This window comes from Oncorhynchus mykiss, chromosome 3, assembly GCF_057628025.1.
Source record: "Oncorhynchus mykiss isolate SJ-2025 chromosome 3, ASM5762802v1, whole genome shotgun sequence".
NCBI lineage: Eukaryota > Metazoa > Chordata > Actinopteri > Salmoniformes > Salmonidae > Oncorhynchus > Oncorhynchus mykiss.
In genome coordinates, this window is record NC_143024.1 from 26422978 (window position 1) to 26443061 (window position 20084).

The window sequence follows — 20084 nt, forward strand, 5'->3', positions numbered from 1 at the left end:
GGGACATTATTTTCCTGCTACTCTTTGTTTAAATGTTACTTCCATTACTGAATTCAACTTTGAAATGAAAATGAATTGCTAGTCTGGGTGAATAATGACAAGATGAGCCATGTTTGATATTAGGTTTGTTTCCACCTCTATCGAACAGCCTGCTCAACTCTAGCCAAGCTGTTTCTATGAAAACGTTTTTAAAATCACTACCTCAGAAACGGCCGAGCCTCGTACAAGCCAGTGAATAAAATGGCCCTAAAAAATATTCCACTATCTGTTAATCTTCAAAATACCCCTAAAACTATCAGGATGTAAAAATAAAACCTGTTCGCTTCCCTTTCCTGTATTGTATAACTCACAAAGAAAACAGATGGTCAGTAGTTCCAGCATGTTCTTTACTCAGAAAACAGACTGACAAAATGTTTTAGTAGAAAGTTATTTTAAACTTCTTAGTGGCTTTTCATTGTACAATTTAAATGAGCAAAACTCTGGATTATGCCGCATAGTGTACCAGCTCTGTGTCCATATGGCATATTGTGAAGGATTCACGCCGAGACAAAGCATAGCAGAACACATTTAATGTAAAAAAGTGTCATAATCCATAATATAGAAGAGCCATATACAGAACATGTGTAATGCTAGTCCAAATTGAATGATTGGAGAATTTGTGGGCTGTGGAAACTTACAGTACAAGTAGAACAGCAAGATGACACTTTTAGTGCAGGTCTAGTTATTCTAAAACACACTCAGATTCATAGACATAGGAATGGATGAGATATAGAGTATTGTAGAAACACTTTGCTGCTGTACACTACAAACAGTTAATGATCCTGAGCAAACAGAATGTACAGGGTTTATCAGCATTGATTATGAGTACTGATGAAGACGTGTGCTTAAAAATTAAGACTAAATTATCATTTGAATATTGACTTTACAATAGGACATCTCATAAAAACACATAATAATACACAAAGCTAAAATATTTTTGTTGTTGTACGCATTTGCATTACGTATTGCTGTGCAGAGGACGCATCATTCAAGCTCGTCAAACAGAATCTGCTGGTTGATACATTTTCCTATTTTCATCAAAAGACAGAATGCACAATCCTGAAACATTCGTGTAAAATTGACAAATATAAACCCTAACCAGATAGAGTTTTTTTGGAGAGGGGGTGTTGTAAGGACTTTTGTGTAATAGGTAAGGGCTCTTGGAGAGCCATGTCTGACAGTGTCAGGGATTGGCTGAACTCAGTAATGCTTTCTCTTGACAATTTTTTTTTTTAAAGATTAGATGAAAAATGGGCCTTAAGAAACTTTTGCACAGCTGAAAAAGCCCATGGAGCTCTTTTGAAAATATATATATTTTTTTCCAATATTTGAACATTTCATACCCTTTTCAACGTAAGCCCTGAAAGAAAGAAATAGAGGACAATCAGTTTTGATGCATTCACAATAGCAATGCAACAGACGAAGTGGCTTTGAAGGAGCATAATGCCACGGAGATGTGCGAGTGTAGCTGAATGAACAGGGCATTACACAGGTCAAACCAATTACTTTAGCATTTTTGCACTTTGTTTAGTTCATGGCTATTTCAACATGCTTGCTTGAATGGTTCTTAGATGTACTTTGTATCACAAACAAGAAAAACTGTTCTATGCAAACCTCATCTATAATGACACTAGTCGCTGACTCGTAACCACAACGTCTACTTTGTAGGTGAAGGGAATTTCTAAGGGTATTTCTGAGTACGGGAAAAAAGGCTTTCTTGAATGTGACTGTGGTCAGTAAACAAACAGAAAGTGAAAGTTGTTTTGTTCTTTTACCGTATGCTAAATTATACTCCTTTTGAAATGCTGTCGGAGCTAGACTACATCTCAGGCTTACTGGGCTAGTTGTGATGCTTCAATCAAACCCCACATACACAAACACCTGCAGAGTGCAGACACAAGCATACCACACTTTATGCGTTTAGAATCTGTTTACTAATTGAATTTCGTCAACTTAAACAGATTGGGACAATTCTGATTGAGTGAACCAGAGAACACAAAAATGAGATGGAGGCACTAATAACACACAGGTGTTTCTGTACAGCCTGGAACCCAGCCAAGCCCATCCTCAGCTGATGACATCACAGCGGTAAGGTTGAGTGGAGAAAGACAGTGGGCACGCTGTTTTGACAGACCCTGTGATTTCAACACTACTTGATCTTGGGTGTAATTCGCACACACTCACAACAACCCTTGTTCCCTCATGATAACGCAACAAATGAATAGCCCTGTCATGCCAAAGCACATTATGTCCACCTCCCCCTCTCCTCTGACCCCTGCCAAAAAACATCCTTTCTCTGTAATGCAGAGTAAGAAATAAGCCAGCCAGCACCTCGGCCCTAAAGCTTTTGATCACGGGGCACGATTGATTTCCATTTAAATGAAAAGAGAGCCAGGGAGCGATGGTGGAGTGGCCTTAAACTCAGTATGAATGAAACATGGGCATTGTGGGTATTTCCACACTCACCCCCCAACCACCCCAGCCCTGCACTTCATTTTATCCTCTCAATTTCTCCCCACCATACCCCCGTCCCAGCACTATAAACCATTAAAATCAGACATACCTCAGCCATCCAAGAGCTATTTACAATCAGTGATGTGGTTGACGTTTTGAAAGGAAGCATTTCAAAAAGAAAAAGGGGGGTGTTGAAAAGAAAACATCATCATTCACAAAGGTTGATTAATTCCATCTCATCTCAGACCTCTGGCTTTTTCCACCCATTTCTTTTCCTTTTTTCCCTTCATAGGTTGAGAAGACGGGAGAACAAGCTTTATCTTTCAACTGTACTGGCTGTTGTCACTAATAGGCCAAAGACAGGATATGTCACAGAGCTGAACGTGGAAATTTAGTGAGGACTGGGCTAGTTTAGGGTGGATTAAACTCGCTTTTCTCATTCAAAAAAGCCTGTTCTGAATGCACCAAATCAACTCTGAATACAGTTTAGTTTACAATTGCAAATTACTTCTAGCGGGACATTTGTTTTTCTTGTAAAATATGCCATTGGACAAAAGCAGCAACTGCAGAATGCCCTTTTAAATATACACACATACTTTGGGATATGTGGGACAGAAACAAACAAGAGACCAAATAAAGGAAACTAAGTTTCCTTTGGAGGGGACCCATGACACAGTAACAGATGGTCCCAGAGAGGAGAGCAGTAGGGGGTGGTTCAGTAGGAGCAGGCTGGGGTGGAAAGTGTACCCTTCCTGGTTCAAAGGGCAGTAGTTTGTAGAGCTCAGTTCATTGGTCCTCCCCTGCAGGTGTCCAATGGGACTTGAGCTCATCTTGTGGTTAGACCGTTCCTTTCATTCCCTGTTCTGTGGGAACTGAGTAGATCCTAAAGAAAGGACAGGAGAGAAGAGAAGAGAAGAGGGGGAAATGTATTATACCAACCCAAAAAACCCTGTGGGACTTTACACATCTGAAAAATTATTAATTCACTACTATAAAATATTAAAAACATTATACGTCAGTGATATTTATTTCCTTGTTAGAAGTTTACGGGGATATATAATTTTACAGAAACATTAGATGTCCAGACTACAGTATATAAACATTACACGTTTTTGAGAATTGCGGATTACAATTTTTGAGATCCTTCCCATAAGACAGCCTGTTAGAGTTTGCACATGGAAAGCAGGTAGCTGCAATCCCTGTTTGTCGGAATCCAGGAAATGCATGTCGGTTTATAGCGCGCTGCAGGGGTTTGGCGTGCTACATGGCGACTGCATTACCTCCACACATCTTCTCCCCAGGTGGGACTTATGGCCCTGGCAAGCCTCCCTGTTGATCCAACAAGCCGGGGGTTGCTGTGAGAATAAGCCTCTTTTCAGCACACCTATCACTCAACACACAACACAGCCAGAGCTGACTGCAGCCATAGGAGCCCAGCATTAATCCTGCAGAGGAATTTAACCCCTTTCTCTTTCTAAGCCTGCATCATCAGATCTATAGCGCCGAGGTGGCTACGTGCTAGGTAAACTCTCTAACCTCTATCGTTGGCTAGGTCACATAGCAGCTAGCATGGGACAAAGGAAACTGATTACTTTGCAGAACACCAGCCCACAGCCCACAGCCCACAGCACTCAGCACAGTTACACAACCCCAAAGACAGACCCAGAGAAATAAAGAAAAAAAGAGAAAGAGACTGGTAGAGCTCTCAGCTAGAACCCCCCCCCCCCCCCCCCCCTTTCTCCCTCAGAGGCCCCAGGAGAATGACTAACAGAATGACTATCTCTCACTGTCTGTTCAACTGGTTCAGGCTGTTCTCTGTGCTCTGATTGCTGTTGTCAGATAATGTCGTCATACCATAGAGACAGAGCTGGGATTTACTGCTCACTGTGCAATGTGCTTTATACTCTAGATTTCTATGGACATGTTATTCCTGCTCTGAGAGCAGGCTGGGTTTTGCCCTGTAGGGGTCATGAAGGGCCGACCGCTCTCTCTGGGTTATTGTTGACAGTTGACAGGGTGGGGCGAGGTAGAGCAGTGGAGTGGGCTGGATGGCTTCAGGCTGTGCAGGTAATTGCAGCACAAGTCCAGACGGGCTCGACGGCTCAGCGGCTGGGTGGATCTGCCCCTCCTGATTGAGTTTCGCAACCTCAGCAAGAGTTTGTCTGGTTTTACATGATGCTGGCATGATGCCGTAGCAGTGCGTGTTGCCAAGCCAGCGGTGCGGTGGATGGACTGACTGTTACTCACTCGACTGGTTCTGTCGCTCCCTTCCAGCCGGGCAGGCAGTCAGGTAGCGGGGGACTAAGTGGAACATCTCTCTGAGAGACACTGATATCTATTATGTCTATTATCGCAAGGCCCACTCAAGGCCTGTTCCTCTTAGGGAAAGTAAACACTCAGAGGGGAATAACATGAAGAGACAAATGTACACTTCAACGTGCCTTAAAAACTATAATTTAGCTACATTTCCATAACTGCTCAATGGAATCCCCCATGGACAAAAATTGCAGCCCTGATGCTTTTATCAGGACGATGGTGTCAGTGGAGGAATTGAGGGTGCGAGGTTACACTGAGATCTAATATGCACAACTTATTGTAAGACTTTCAGTCAAACAGAGTGAATGGAGACAGTGTGGCCTTACCCTTGTGGTCGGTTGTGCATGCGACGCCGGACCAACACTATGGCTGAAACCAAACAGAAAAGGGAAAAGGTCACCGTTTTCTCCTTGCCGCTGGAGAATAGTTCACATTTGCTTAGTATTAGAGCTTACATGACACCCTGGAACTGGAGTAAATCAGGTCAAGTACCTGATTCAAGGGCCTAACAGCCAAAGGCCTGTAAACTCACTGACTTCAACAAACCACTTTTCTAAAGGTTGCTACATCTGATCCCTCATCAAACCATCAGTAATAATGTGCTAGTACAGGCCCTATAATGTGATGTGTTGTGAGGTGTGAAAAGAGGTCTGCCAGTCACGTAGTCTGTATATCTGGTCTGATATTGTCTGTCTTATGTTGACTTTTAATCCTTACCTACTATCACTGCGATTGACAGTGCCACCACACTCACGGCTACGATGATGACAATGGTAGTAAATCCATCTGAGAGCAGATAACACACGGCAAAAGTAGTTGATGGTTGCAACACAGAGACAAAATGAACGTACAAACTTAATTAACAAAATTATGTTTGCATGACATGGATAACCAAGAAGTATGAATTTGCCTAAATATTTACTTATAAATGGATTTTTTGCACATTTCAATTACAGTTCATCAAGGAAGAAGGTATCTATGGGCCTACTGATATGCAGAAATAAGGTTACTTAAATTCTACATAATGTAAAAGTAGAACAATTTGGAAACAAAGTTTTTCCTACCTCCCGCTTCTTTTTCTCCTGTTGCCTTGTTTATGTCCACAGTATCATCAGTTTCAGGTTCAAGCGTGGAATATGGTCCGAGATTTGGGCTCACTAAAACAGGCAACAACACACCGCATTATTCTCCGACCTCCATATCCATTCAGAAGGATTTCACCGGTACAGACACATACAAACAAACATTCATTCATCTGCTCACTGACTTCATGGACTAATTCTATCACTGTCTGATCAACGTGGCAGAGGAGGAACAGAACTGGAAGATTTAACAGATCATCATTCTGATTGGATCGATTTCACTCCCAGCCAATCATTACTCATTCAACATTCCCTTCTGGGTTCTGATGAGGGGGAGGAAGGACGGCTTCAGTTGTGCAGCTCCACTCCTGGCCTGGCTAAGAGATGGTGTTTCTCCAGAAGATGTGGCCTGCCTGCCTGCCTGTGGGACAGCCTTCCCTGTCCTAAACACCACTGTAATTATATCAAAGCAACATCATGGGGAAGATGAAGAGTGGCAGTGAGCGACGCCGAGAGAAAATGAGAACGCCAATGTGGATTAGAGCCCTGACAGGGCGGAGGGGAGGGGGGGGGGATCTCTACTTGTCTGTCTAGTCTAACTTCTGCTTGATGGATACACAAGGGGGGGGGGTTCTCCAAACAGATAATTGATTCCATTCTGGGGTAATGATGAGGGGAACGGTGGTGTAACAGTGGAGTGGTGTGCTCTCACTCTGCTGACGGCTGCTTGCCCATCACATTTCTAACAGGGGGCGAGTTAAAGGGTTAAACTCACCGTTTTGCTTGAATAGGTCTTCATCGTCTACATCTGTGGGACATTCAGAACAGAGGAAGTGGGAAAAGCCCAGTCAGCATAAATATAAAGTAGCTTGTTACATTTAAAGATTAGCAGAAGTTATATCGCTGTGCTTCATTTGAGGGTTCACTCATGGAACACTATCGGATCATCACGGTACTCCTAAACATAATCATCACTTTTGTAACATTATAAAAAACGCTTTTCATATACTCCTGATTTCATGCTACTTGTGATTTTGTCCTCTTTGTTTTCCAGATGAAGATGTATTCCATACCTGCTACGTCTGCTGAGCCTTCACTCTCCTCTGAGGAAGCTGTATGGGAATAGAGATGGGGAGAATGGGACCAGATTAACTCACAGCAACATCTTACTGTGCATCACGAAGGTCATTCCCAACATCTCTGCACGGTACTGGAGCATAGCTACTCTCCTATGAACTACTGCTGTGGGTAAATGCAGAATTATTGAGGTGCCATCCATTCAATGGTATACTCACTCATGAACTCTATACCTCTGTGGCTAGGGCATTTAGCTCATGGTAAAAGGTATCCATCTTAATATGACCAGTTTCAGAGTTTTGTGGGAATAACTAACTATACCTTTAGATAGATGGTAAAACACTACTGTAGCATACACAGGTTCATATCTTCTTTATGTTGAACTGGGGTTGATGTAATATGTACAGTGCCTTGCGAAAGTATTCGGCCCCCTTGAACTTTGCGACCTTTTGCCACATTTCAGGCTTCAAACATAAAGATATAAAACTGTATTTTTTTGTGAAGAATCAACAACAAGTGGGACACAATCATGAAGTGGAACGACATTTATTGGATATTTCAAACTTTTTTAACAAATCAAAAACTGAAAAATTGGGCGTGCAAAATTATTCAGCCCCCTTAAGTTAATACTTTGTAGCGCCACCTTTTGCTGCGATTACAGCTGTAAGTCGCTTGGGGTATGTCTCTATCAGTTTTGCACATCGAGAGACTGACATTTTTTCCCATTCCTCCTTGCAAAACAGCTTGAGCTCAGTGAGGTTGGATGGAGAGCATTTGTGAACAGCAGTTTTCAGTTCTTTCCACAGATTCTCGATTGGATTCAGGTCTGGACTTTGACTTGGCCATTCTAACACCTGGATATGTTTATTTTTGAACCATTCCATTGTAGATTTTGCTTTATGTTTTGGATCATTGTCTTGTTGGAAGACAAATCTCCGTCCCAGTCTCAGGTCTTTTGCAGACTCCATCAGGTTTTCTTCCAGAATGGTCCTGTATTTGGCTCCATCCATCTTCCCATCAATTTTAACCATCTTCCCTGTCCCTGCTGAAGAAAAGCAGGCCCAAACCATGATGCTGCCACCACCATGTTTGACAGTGGGGATGGTGTGTTCAGCTGTGTTGCTTTTACGCCAAACATAACGTTTTGCATTGTTGCCAAAAAGTTCAATTTTGGTTTCATCTGACCAGAGCACCTTCTTCCACATGTTTGGTGTGTCTCCCAGGTGGCTTGTGGCAAACACTTTTTATGGATATCTTTAAGAAATGGCTTTCTTCTTGCCACTCTTCAATAAAGGCCAGATTTGTGCAATATACGACTGATTGTTGTCCTATGGACAGAGTCTCCCACCTCAGCTGTAGATCTCTGCAGTTCATCCAGAGTGATCATGGGCCTCTTGGCTGCATCTCTGATCAGTCTTCTCCTTGTATGAGCTGAAAGTTTAGAGCGACAGCCAGGTCTTGGTAGATTTGCAGTGGTCTGATACTCCTTCCATTTCAATATTATCGCTTGCACAGTGCTCCTTGGGATGTTTAAAGCTTGGGAAATCTTTTTGTATCCAAATCCGGCTTTAAACTTCTTCACAACAGTATCTCGGACCTGCCTGGTGTGTTCCTTGTTCTTCATGATGCTCTCTGCGCTTTTAACGGACCTCTGAGACTATCACAGTGCAGGTGCATTTATACGGAGACTTGATTACACACAGGTGGATTGTATTTATCATCATTAGTCATTTAGGTCAACATTGGATCATTCAGAGATCCTCACTGAACTTCTGGAGAGAGTTTGCTGCACTGAAAGTAAAGGGGCTGAATAATTTTGCACGCCCAATTTTTCAGTTTTTGATTTGTTAAAAAGTTTGAAATATCCAATAAATGTCGTTCCACTTCATGATTGTGTCCCACTTGTTGCTGATTCTTCACAAAAAAATACAGTTTTATATCTTCATGTTTGAAGCCTGAAATGTGGCAAAAGGTCGCAAAGTTCAAGGGGGCCGAATACTTTCGCAAGGCACTGTATGTATTCTTTCTTCAAAATATACTTAAGTATCAGCCTAGGTTCTTCTGAGGAGTTTTACACTTAATATTCTGCTATCTCTGGAAGCTATAGGACTTAGAGAGAGACATTGTATATTTCTCGTGTGGAACACATACAGGGCATGAAAAACAAATTAAAGCTGATCTGTGTGATTAGATCTTTATCAGTGTCTCAGTGTCTTCTGCCAGAGCGTTGTGGGAAGGTGAGAGCATGCGATACGTACCAGCAGCTCCTCGCAGAGTCACAATCAGACACAGAAACAGCAATCGCAACATCTTCCAATGCTGGAGGGGAGAGAAGAGAGGAAACCAAGTTATAAATACCGGTCATTAATATTCTGCCATTGATGTGTGTAAAAAATGAAGATCTTCACATTTGAAAATTGACTCAAACATTTAGGTTTACCTCAGAACCACAGGTAGTCAATGAAAAATGACAGGTATTGGGAACACTATCTTCTGCAATAACGACACAACTTCATCCAGGTGGCACAAGCACTGCCCGGATTTTAGAGGACGATGGATATCTTGTCTCAGGGATGGATATAAACTGTGTTTCCCAGTGCTCAGCAGAAACCCTGTCCCTCTCTGAACACTCAGTCACAGTCGCTGTTCAATACTTTCCCCTCCCACATGGGTAACGGTGTGGGACTGTGTGGGACCTTGCGTGACTCGGTGTACTTTTACATTTTGTATTGTGTATTGTGTGTACTGTGTGTGTAACGGTTCGAATGGTGTGTAAGGCCACAGTGCTTTGTTCTAACCAGCCATTATAAATCATTAGGATTGGTAAAGGTAATTCATCTATGTCGTGTCAGCCATTAAACTCTGTCACCCTCTGTTTAGACACTGAAAAGTTATTTGTAACTAAACAAATATTTAAGTCTCTGTCAGCTCCACTTTGGAAGATGGCCCAACAGTCACATTCGTTTTGTCTGGCTGCGAGTGGGAGTTTTTTTCCTGCTGCCTTCTTGAGAAACCTCACACTACTTCCTGGTGGCAGCGGGCCCAGAACAGAGTCTGTTCTCTCCCTCTATTCGCTCGTCTCTCCAACACACAGATGTGGAACACAGCTGTTCCTAGCTAAACAAAGCCTCAACAAACAGCTGGCCAGCCGCAGTACAATTGGCTGTATTTTTAAAACGGGCCCAGGCTTGGGAATGACCTCTTCCCTTGTCGATGTCCGACTGGGCGGATGACGCCTTGGTGCTCAAACATAACACGGCTCCCTGGCACGGGCCCAGAAGCCTCTGCTCTACCAGGGAACCAGGGGTAGAGTGGTGGGAGAATTCCCCGTTAAGGAACTGGAGCAAATGCTGCTGCTACTGCCCTCCCCCTCATTGTCAGCGATGCCCATTGTGTACAGGGATCCTGCTTCCTCTAGCTAATGACTACACTACTATGCGAGGGCTCTGGGAAGTAAACGGAGGTAGACTGCATTGTTGGGCCATTGGACAGGCTGAGAGGCTGCCTGGGGAGTTTCCACCAACATCCTACCCCCTATCCTCACTGCCCTCTACCCCCAATAATATGTTACGGAAGTCCAGTTGCACTTCCAGTTGGGACAGTGTTGCCGTACATTTGTTTACCTTGGCAGTGCGAGGACATCAAGAGTCAAAGCAACAGGTACAAATGAGATTATGTCTCATAGACTCCCGAACCATAATGGTGAGGGGAAGACAGTAAAAAGAAAGAGGGAGAGGTGGACTATAGTAGTGGCGGGGGAGGGAGTGGAGAGTAACTGACTCTGCTCCATCTCAGGTCACTGGTTCAGCAGGGGATTTGATGCTTGAGAAAGGCCTGAGGATTGGGAGTCTATGGGCTATAATCTCATTTGAACGTGTTGCCTTGGCTCCAGATGTCTTCACACTGCCATGGTAAACAAATCACCATCCTGGAGGGCCGCAGAGGGAGACGGGGAGAGATGCTTGGACTGGGCTTCTAAATTACCAGGCTTGAATAAGCAGGTCATGGAGGGAGACATATGTTAGTTTAAGGTGTTAATCAGATGACAGGAGAGAGACTGATTTCAGAGGGAGACCAGTGTGCTGCAGTGTACTGTGCTCTGCTCAGGCCTCACAGAGAGCTGCAGTAAATCTCTCAACAACCTAAGCATCAGACCCAAATAAAATCCCCCTCTGTATCCAATCTAGTTTAGTCAGAGATGCTTTGGGTGAAATAATAAGCTGATCCAATTTGGAAACATTTATCAACACAGTCCATTGCCTCAGAATCAAAACGCCTCCTGCGAGATTATTTCATTTCTCTAAATTGGATAATATATTCTTGTATATTTGAATGGCGACTGAATTTGCATTGGTATCCATGCAGGATTTTACTAGGCCCCAATTTGCATCTTATCATAAGCAGTGGCCTCCCAATAAAGGAGAGAGAAGAGGCCTGCCCATAAGCCACAGAGCTACAAAGATCATAGACTATCATAAATCTATGCATCCTAAATCAAGAACGCAACACTAAGCGGAAGCTGCTTCTGCAACCTACAAGTAGTGTACAGAACATTAGGAACACCTTCCTGATATTGACTTGCACCCCCCTTCTCCCTCAGAACAGTCTCAATTCATCGGGGCATGGATTCTACAAGGTGTCAAAAGCATTCCACAGGGATGTTGGCCCATGTGGACTCCAATGCTTCCCTTTGGGTGGTGGACCATTCTTGATACACACAGGAAACTGTTGAGCATGAAAAACCCAGCAGCACTGCAGTTCTTGACACACAAACCGGTGCGCCTGGCACCTACCACCATAACCATTCAAAAGCACTTCAATCTTTTGTCTTGGCCATTCACCTTCTGAATGGCACACATACACAATCTGTCTCAATTGTATCAAAGCTTAAAAATCCTTATGTAACCTGTCTCCTCCCCTTCATTTATATGGATTGATATCGATTTAACAAGGTACATCAACAAGGGATCATAGCTTTCCTCTGGATTCATCTGGTCAGTCTGTCATGTAAACTGGCCTTGTTTTTCTGCCATTTGTTTCCCTTATGTTTTTTTCCCAGCACACATGCACGTTGAGCAGAGCCGCATACCTCACTGGCTAAGCTCATCCCAGAGAACATCTTGATCTTATTTACAGGGTTTAATTCTGAATGATAACACCTCCCCCACACACATAACCCACCATAAACACACACACACAAATACAAAAAAATGCACACAAATATAAAGAAATTCCCATACCAGCAGCTAGATGAATAAATGCCACTATTTCTGTCTCTCACGAACACACACCGCTGTCATGACTGATGTGAGTGAAAAAAAATACTGATGTGGCAAGATAGCTGAGAAATGAGGGGAGAGCGATACACAGAGAGAGAGAGAGAGAGAGAGAGAGAGAGAGAGAGAGAGAGATAAAAAACTAGATTAAGCTTTTATCATACAGCAGAGTAAGAACAGACATAAATATAAAAAGAGAGCAAAAGAATAACCGACAGAACGAACCAAGTGAGCAAGAGAGGGGGAAGGGGAGAGGGAGAGAAAGAGTACCTGAGAGAAAACGCTACCTGATGATTTGTTATTCATTGCCATTCAATTTCAAAATGTGGTAGCTCTGCTTTCTATTGTTCAGTGAGAAAATATTCATATTGAAATGTTTACTCAACTGCCCCCTCCACAGAAGCTGTTTATCTCGGTGAGTTAAATGCAAATAGCCTCTTTCTATAACCCATAAACAACAAATTTCCCTTACGCTATGGCAACAGGCCACAAACAGCAATTATGGAGCAGGTAAATACGCACATAAACACAAACAATACAGTCAGAGCACATTACCTGCTATTGAGAGCATGCACACAGGTTGCCATGAAGCAATTCAGCATCAGGCAACATAAGAGTGTGGCGTTGGTCTGGCTGTGTGTGTGAACCAAGTTAAGAAATGGGTCGTCTCAGCATGAAACCCAAAGTGGCAAAGTACACAGAGAGGATTTGACAATCCTTTTGCAGACATGCCATCATCATCACAGAACCAAATGGAACATTTTTAACATGGTTCTGCTATCTGTCTGCCTGAGTGTCTGTCTGAGCATCTGTATGTCTGTCTGTCTGACCAACAAAAGGATCGACAGACAACAGAGACCGTCACAAGACTAAGGAAGTGATTCTAACATGATGATGACCACTGTGCTGACTGCCACTACCACCATTACTGAAGTACAGTACATTGTACATGTGATGTGGTTGGCCTATGGCACGCTGACTTGCATAACAGTGTTATACAGGATTATACTGTGTCTCTTTTAGGGAAACTTTAATGCTGTTCAATTAGACAAAACATCTCTAACAGCCATCTGATGGAGAGATGCCACTGCTGTTCTTTGTTTTGTTAATGCAACAGCACTATCACCATAACCAGACTAATCCCTACACCTAGACCAGACCAGTGTTTTCCCTACACCTGTAAAGGTGTGGCGGGCTACTCAACCTAGCTCTGATCCCTAAGAGAAGAAGTCTTCAAGTGATTTCAATTGAAACTTTTAGAAGCCCTGTATATTGATTTAAGGGCCTTTGCATCCTGCCTGGAAAATAATCTAGTGTAAACACTAACATAGACAGTGAGCTTGAAATCCTTCAGTGAGCTTGAAACCTGAGGTTTCAAGTCCACTGAAGCATTTCAGTATTCCATGTTCATCCGAGCCTCTTTATAATCTAGACCTTCATAGCTGGGTCTCACATGCCTCTCAGAAATACAGTCGATTCAACAAATGTTCAAAATCCCCTGCCTTGGCTGCTCTGTGTACAGACTTCTCCAACCAAGTTTAAACCATATGATGTCAATGTGGGCTCCCACCAGTCTTTGGGAGGAAACTTGAGTTAGTATAGTAGAACTAAAGGTCTCTAAAAACTTCATTGTTTGATCTTAGAAAAAATTCAAGTAAGGCTGACACACACATGCAAACAGAAAAACACATTGTAGACACACAGGCACAACATACACAAGCGTGTACAAGACAGGAAGTGAGAGAATTACTGCCTTGTCTGTGTTTCATGCTAAGTCATGAAGCCTGACTGTGTGATCGCTCCTTATCTGTCTGAAGCAACAGCCCTTTTCAACACAACTGGTTAAATGCAAAAGTGCAGACCATAAACCTGCTTCCTTGTGGGTCTTTACATTTGAATTGCAAATGTAGCTTACTGTAACTATTTAGAGGGCAGTGAGGCAGGTAGCAGCCTATAGGTCCAATGTTAATGACTGCTAATAAACAAACTTCACAAAACACTAGTATCACCTCAACTATGTGGTTGAGAATAAATCCCCAAAAACTGAAGAATTGCTTCAGAGTTTCAATCCAGCCACTATTTAAATGAGAAAACTTTCTGTGATTCATTATCATTACACAGTTAAGACAGCTTACAAACAGAACGTTTAGGTTCAGTAGCCTGCCTGGTGGTTGGAAAAAATATTTCCAATCTTAGTCATAAGTTGGCTGAGAAAATAGTTAAAGGCAAACTCGTTCTGCTTGGCAGCTGTGCAGAATAAAAGACAGTACACTGCAGTGCACAGACAGGGTGAATGGTTTCTGTTCCAACTGAGAGCAATATTGGCAAGACAACAAAACACATATCAATAAGCCAATTTAGCCTTGTTAGAAATCCATAATACCCTTTTCTTCAACTTTCGCCAATGTTTTTGCTCTCATATGAAAATGATCATAAAAGATGTTCACCTTGCTCAGATAGCCAACACATTACAGAGTCTGTGCAAACGTTTCCTGGTCGCCTATGTAGGCAAGACTGAGGCTACTGTAGACTCATTTACCATGTTTCTATTAATATATCAGCCCCAGACAACCAACAACAGAACACAAGCTGACATTTACTCAACTTGTGTCGAGGCATTGCAAGACCATTTCAACTATATATTTCAATAACACCAAAAGGTTTTAAATAAAGCATTTTGATTTAGAAAACTTCCATACTCTCTTCTATAATATCATAGTCTGTAAATGATAGGGTTGTCTTAATATTATAGATTTGGGTCTGTCTGCCACCCACTCAAAAGGTACTCACCTACACTGACTTTCTGCACCGTGCGACTGGTTGTGTTTCACAATAGGCTATTATGAGACTAAAATGAACCTGCAAGATGTTCACGCGCCGGTGGCAGGAAGCACTGTGATGCAGCATGGGCCAAGTTCAGGTGACCTTGTTCGAAGCAAAAAGGGAATTCATTGGCGGTGTATCACATCGCTAAGTAGAAAGAAATACCCTAAATACACTGTTGACATGTTTGTGCGGATGTTTTGCAGGGAAGATATGAACAATTCCCTTGTGTTACAGTACTCCTAGGCCCTATACAATAAACAGACACATATGCAGCGGGCAGTTGTCTGAAAGTTAGAATTTTCCATTGCAATGTTCTGAAATGAAAGCTCTATCATTTGGTTGTAAAATTGAAGTACATTTTTCAGCCCTTCTTCGACAGAGAGAGGTATTACAGTGTGACACGTGGTCATGTTGTTCCCTCCATGAGCTCAAACTCATCTGTCAAACTGAGCAAATTAGGACCAGCTGTCAACACCTTGCCGGTTTTCGAGAGAATCAAATCCGTGATACATTGTGGGCAAAGTGTCACTGTCTGACTGATCTATAAATAATAATGAATAGTTATTTATAATGCAAGGTGATTTGTAGATCTGTCACCAACTGCAATTCAGTACATGGCTGCGTTTAGACAGGCAAAGCAATTTTTTTTCTTCACTAATTGGTATATTGAAAGTTAAAAGATCTGATGTGATTGGTCAAAATACAAATTAGTCGAATAACTATCAGAATTGGGCTACCTGTGCAAATGCTTCCATTTTCATTAATGATGCTCATGAGTGTCAATTTGGGGTTAGCAAAATTTTTCATCAACAAAAAATACGACAATTTAAATGTCATTTTTTCCAACAACTGTTTTTGTTCCCAACTATTAAGTTTAATTGCTGTTCCAGGTATAAGTACTACATTCTTATTATGGTTTAGCAAGCCTTTGCCTGTTGTAAATTTCCACATATTGTGTATGTGACTTCTGTGTGCAAGGTCATTGGAAAATTCTTGAAATAGATTGATGGAGCCCTTCAGGGTATTTCTGTGTTCCCTCGTGGGCCGGCCCTTCACATAAGTGACATAGGCGGTCGCCTAGGGCCCCGGCTGAGTTATGTTTTTGTTTTTTTAAGAACTCATTCAGTCGGGGTCTCAACTTACTGTTGAGTGTTAGATTAGTAGAATAAAAAAGGTGCAATTTCAAATTTGATTGAGCATCAGTGGTTTACCTCTTTTTAATCAGTCATTGAATTAGCTCACGTCAGCAATTATTTTTAATATTTTTTTTAATATGTAGATTGATAAGTTAGTTTACCCAGCTATCTAAAACTTGTAATAATAATGGCTGAATTACCGACTGGGCACGCCAAGAGGGCGGCCACTCAAATGTTTTAACCCATGAGGGGGAGGCCCTGATAAGGATAAGGCTGGCCCTGGTTCCCTCATGCTGACTTTGCCTGTTACAAGATGTGCCATCCCATGTCATTCCCATCATTGTGACTCAAGTGAAAGATCACCCTGTTTGTTTGATTATGCAAGACAAAGGTTGTAGGTCTTGGCCCAAGCCTTGGATTGATATGCAGGCCAATTAAGCCAATGCTGAGTTGTAAGCCTTCTCTTAATAAGTTATACCATAGCTATTTGAGATGTATTGTTAGGTGGGGCCCCTATGCTACAAGACTAACAATTATTTGATTATTTAATAAAAAGTCCCTATCTATATACCTTATTTAAAAGGTATCTCCTGAATGGATTTAAAATGGGACTGCACAGAATCGAGTAAGGGCAGGTATGTGTGGTGTGAATCATCGCTCAGGGTAGACCATTTACATGACATATCTTGTGAAACATCTCATGTAATCCACACATGCAACATACTGCTATGTTGCCTCTCCCTTAAGCCACTCAAAATTCAACAGTTGAGTAACTATTTGTATAGTTTCGTGTTATTAGTGGGGTGGGGCTACCTGTGTCTGTTCTTGAGATAATGAAGACATTGACCTCCCTGGATATCGTGCAAGCCTGCCCTGGTTAGTGGATAGTCTATCCCTTAGCATCGTGCCATTTAATGTCATGGTAATGCTGGAGGCACCTTCGTAGACTCCTAATTAGGCCCCTCTCTCCCATTGTTAGTCAGGTGGTCATGTGTCCTCCAATGGAAGCTTTCAACCATCTGACAAGCAGTGCCAGATTAGTGCATTATCTGGCAGCTTATAATGGCTTTTGACATGCAGAATGTAAAGTGTTGAAGCTACAGTTTAGACAGTCACCTCTCTTCCCTCTCTGTCTTATTCACATGAGTCTTGATAAAAACGAAGCTATGTAGGATTGTTGACAGCACAGTAACTGAGGTTTGGGTTTAAATTGAACATACTTGTTAACAGAGCACCTTTGTCTGCAGGCTATGCTTTAGGGAATGTCCATATTAAAACAAAGATTTTCTGTAGTGGCTATCCCTCTGTAAGCATTATACTGTAACCCCCTTGTTGACTGTCAGTCATCAACTAGTCTAGCTCCAGACCTGTGTATTATAGAGTTTTGTTTAACTGCTCATGCAAAAAATACTAAAGCCGTTTCATCACAGTCCCAACTCCTAAATTATACAAGACGGTGTTGAAATTGGATAGTTTTAATGTAATTTTAGCCTTACATCTGACATCTTTTAATCAAGGCTCTTGCTATATTCTAAGTTTATACTTGAAAGCATCACTCACCTCAAGTCGTGTTGACACTTCTAGCTGTGCAGAGTTGATTCTAGACCACTGCTATGTTTTGTTCCACTGTCGCTGTGATCCCTGGCAACATGGGAGCTTCCTGAGAATGTGCACATCAGACAGAGGTCAGGAACTAGGATCTGTGCTCTGAATTCTCTCATTGGCTGCTGAGCCAGGTGCAATCTGACACCTGCCCTGATAGTGTTATCTGTTTTCTAGTACATGCACACTGCTCAGTGCTCTTAGCTTGGTGTGAAACATATACAGTAGGTTTTACTTACAGGTGATCAGTGTGAGCTGTGAAAGTAATCACTTTTCTGCAAAATGCAACGCTCCAACAATTAGTTTCATAAAATGTTAATTTGCTCTCCTCGACTAGTGTTTGTACAATTTATAGCTTTTTCAGATTGAAGACATCTCATTAGCCCCATTTTAGTTTTAACATGGGAATTTCCTATAGCCTGATCCTCCACATAGGCGCTGGAGAGGGTTCAGCTCCAGAGTAACACCACCCTGTCTAGGACAGGGATTCACTCTCAGAAGGCTGTAGGTGTTGCAACAGGTTACACATGCTCTAAACAGGACATTGAAAACTGCACTGACCTGAAACCAGTTTCTAACTTGAAGTCTGACTTTGTTTACCCTCCCCTGACTAACGCTAACATGAACTATCCAGCCATGTGTGAAAAACAAGGTATGTACTACAACTAGAGACGAGTTCATGTCTCCATAGGTGATTTTACTTTTCAACCTTTTTAATTAAGAAAATAAAATGTAAAATTTGGTTTCTTCAGGTAGGTACACGCAACATAACCACTGACTACTTTGTTTTTGTATCTGCAGATCCCTGTGAGGAGATGCACTGTGGACCTCACAGGCTGTGTAAAGAAGGACGGAAAGCCTGTCTTCTCCTCAGAGTCTAAGATCTGTTCCGCACCTTCATCGGTAGTAACACTTTGCCGTGATTGTGGCTAGTACGTGTCCATACCGTCTTGTTGCTTTTGCAGATCAATAGTCAGAAGAGGAACCTGCCCCTAGCCCTGGCCGCCGGCTCTCTGCCTTTATACCCTAGCAGCTCCACCGTTGTCTTGGAAACAGACTTTGGCCTGATGCTGCGGTATGACTGGCATCACAACCTTGAATTGGAAGTGGCACCGGAGCTGTCTGGTTCACTGTGTGGTCTGTGGAAACTACAACCACAATGCAACTAATGACTTTGCCACCCCTGATGGAACCGAGGTAGCTGTGGACTTCGCACTTCGCTGGAAAGTGGACACTGACGGAGCCTCAGGCTGCTGCAGAGCCACGGCCATGTTGATCCTGACCTGGACGTCCACAGCTGCAAGGCTGACCAGTGTGCTGCCGATGTAGCTCCTTCTGCTGTCTAGGTCGATGCAGGCCTACTCTGACATATGTCAGAGTAGGCCTGTCTTTCAAGGCCGGCTACCTCTCAGTGCAAGGCTGGCTACCTTCTCAGTGGCAGCCACTGTGTCCCATACAGCAGGTGAGACTGCAGACATCAGCGTCTCTACTACCTCCCCAAGGAGATGGTCTGGATGGACCGCCAGTGTCGGAAGCAGTGCACCTGCCATCCTTCCTCCAATAACGTCACCTGTGTCCAGGCCCAGTGTCAGGAGGACGAGGAGTGCAATATTCTGGCTGGGCTACCATATGGAAGGGCTAAGGGTGTGCACAGCTCAAGGGGATCGGCATTGCACCACTTTTGACGGGAACAGGTATGACTTCCAAAGCACCTGTGTGTACCAGCTGGTGAGGCACTTCCCTAGCTCGGGAGACCTGCCTGGTTTCAGTGTGGCGACGCAGAACAAGAGGAGGCCAACACCAACACGTCTTAGTCCATTAGGGTCAAGATTTTGGTACATGGTTAACGAGTAGCGCTGTTGAATGTGTGGATGTGACGACTGTGAACAACCCCCAGTGCCCCATCAGGAGCAGGCTCTCTATTTAGGCATGGACTACTAATGGAGCGACTACTATTGCCATGGGATGGTCAACCCCAAACGCTGCCTTTGACAACTATGTCTACAACCTCTGTTACAACAATGACAAGCAGACTGCCCTGTGTCAGATTCTCTCAAGTTACACCGCTGCTTGCCAGGAGGAAGGGGCAAACGTAGATGAATGGAGGGCTTCAGATTTTTGTGGTAAGTAGTTTGAATTGATAAATCCTTTTGCTCTGTATTGGTGACTATTTCATCTAAGTCTGTCATTAGTTGATGTGAAACTCTGCATGAACTATACATGGACATGTTTTGGTAAATGTCCCTTCCTATGTCCTGTACAGGTATGTACTGTCC

The 20084-nt window shown here is 42.9% G+C and overlaps 1 protein-coding gene across 6 annotated transcripts; it reads right to left on the reverse strand.

Annotated features, from left to right (window-relative positions):
* Nucleotides 1–552: 552 nt before the first annotated feature.
* Nucleotides 553–18305, reverse strand: si:dkey-262k9.2 (uncharacterized). Of its 6 annotated transcripts, none has more exons than XM_090226729.1 (9): nucleotides 18048–18305; nucleotides 17767–17866; nucleotides 9227–9287; nucleotides 6965–7003; nucleotides 6667–6699; nucleotides 5874–5966; nucleotides 5527–5595; nucleotides 5136–5178; nucleotides 553–3376 (listed from the first exon to the last, which is right to left on the reverse strand). In XM_090226729.1, exons 3-9 carry the CDS (start codon nucleotides 9276–9278, stop codon nucleotides 3331–3333), a joined length of 375 nt encoding a protein of 124 aa, XP_090082855.1. In that variant the 5' UTR covers nucleotides 9279–9287; nucleotides 17767–17866; nucleotides 18048–18305; the 3' UTR covers nucleotides 553–3330. The 6 variants fall into 6 exon arrangements, with proteins under 6 accessions (XP_090082855.1, XP_090082865.1, XP_036825838.1 ...); XM_090226739.1 differs by lacking the exons at nucleotides 17767–17866; nucleotides 18048–18305 and adding exons at nucleotides 12209–12309; nucleotides 12800–13059; XM_036969943.2 differs by lacking the exon at nucleotides 18048–18305 and having other exon boundaries at nucleotides 17767–18020.
* Between the last annotated feature and the right edge of the window lie 1779 nt (nucleotides 18306–20084).

Excerpts from the sequence above, each read along its gene's own strand:
- si:dkey-262k9.2 (XM_090226729.1), bottom strand. The coding sequence starts at position 9,278 with ATGTTGCGATTGCTGTTTCTGTGTCTGATTGTGACTCTGCGAGGAGCT. Across the intron at positions 7,004-9,226 it reads GACTCTGCGAGGAGCTGCTG|CTTCCTCAGAGGAGAGTGAA; the intron begins GTACGTATCGCA and ends ATTCCCATACAG. Across the intron at positions 5,596-5,873 it reads AGGAGAAAAAGAAGCGGGAG|ATGGATTTACTACCATTGTC; the intron begins GTAGGAAAAACT and ends ATCTGCTCTCAG.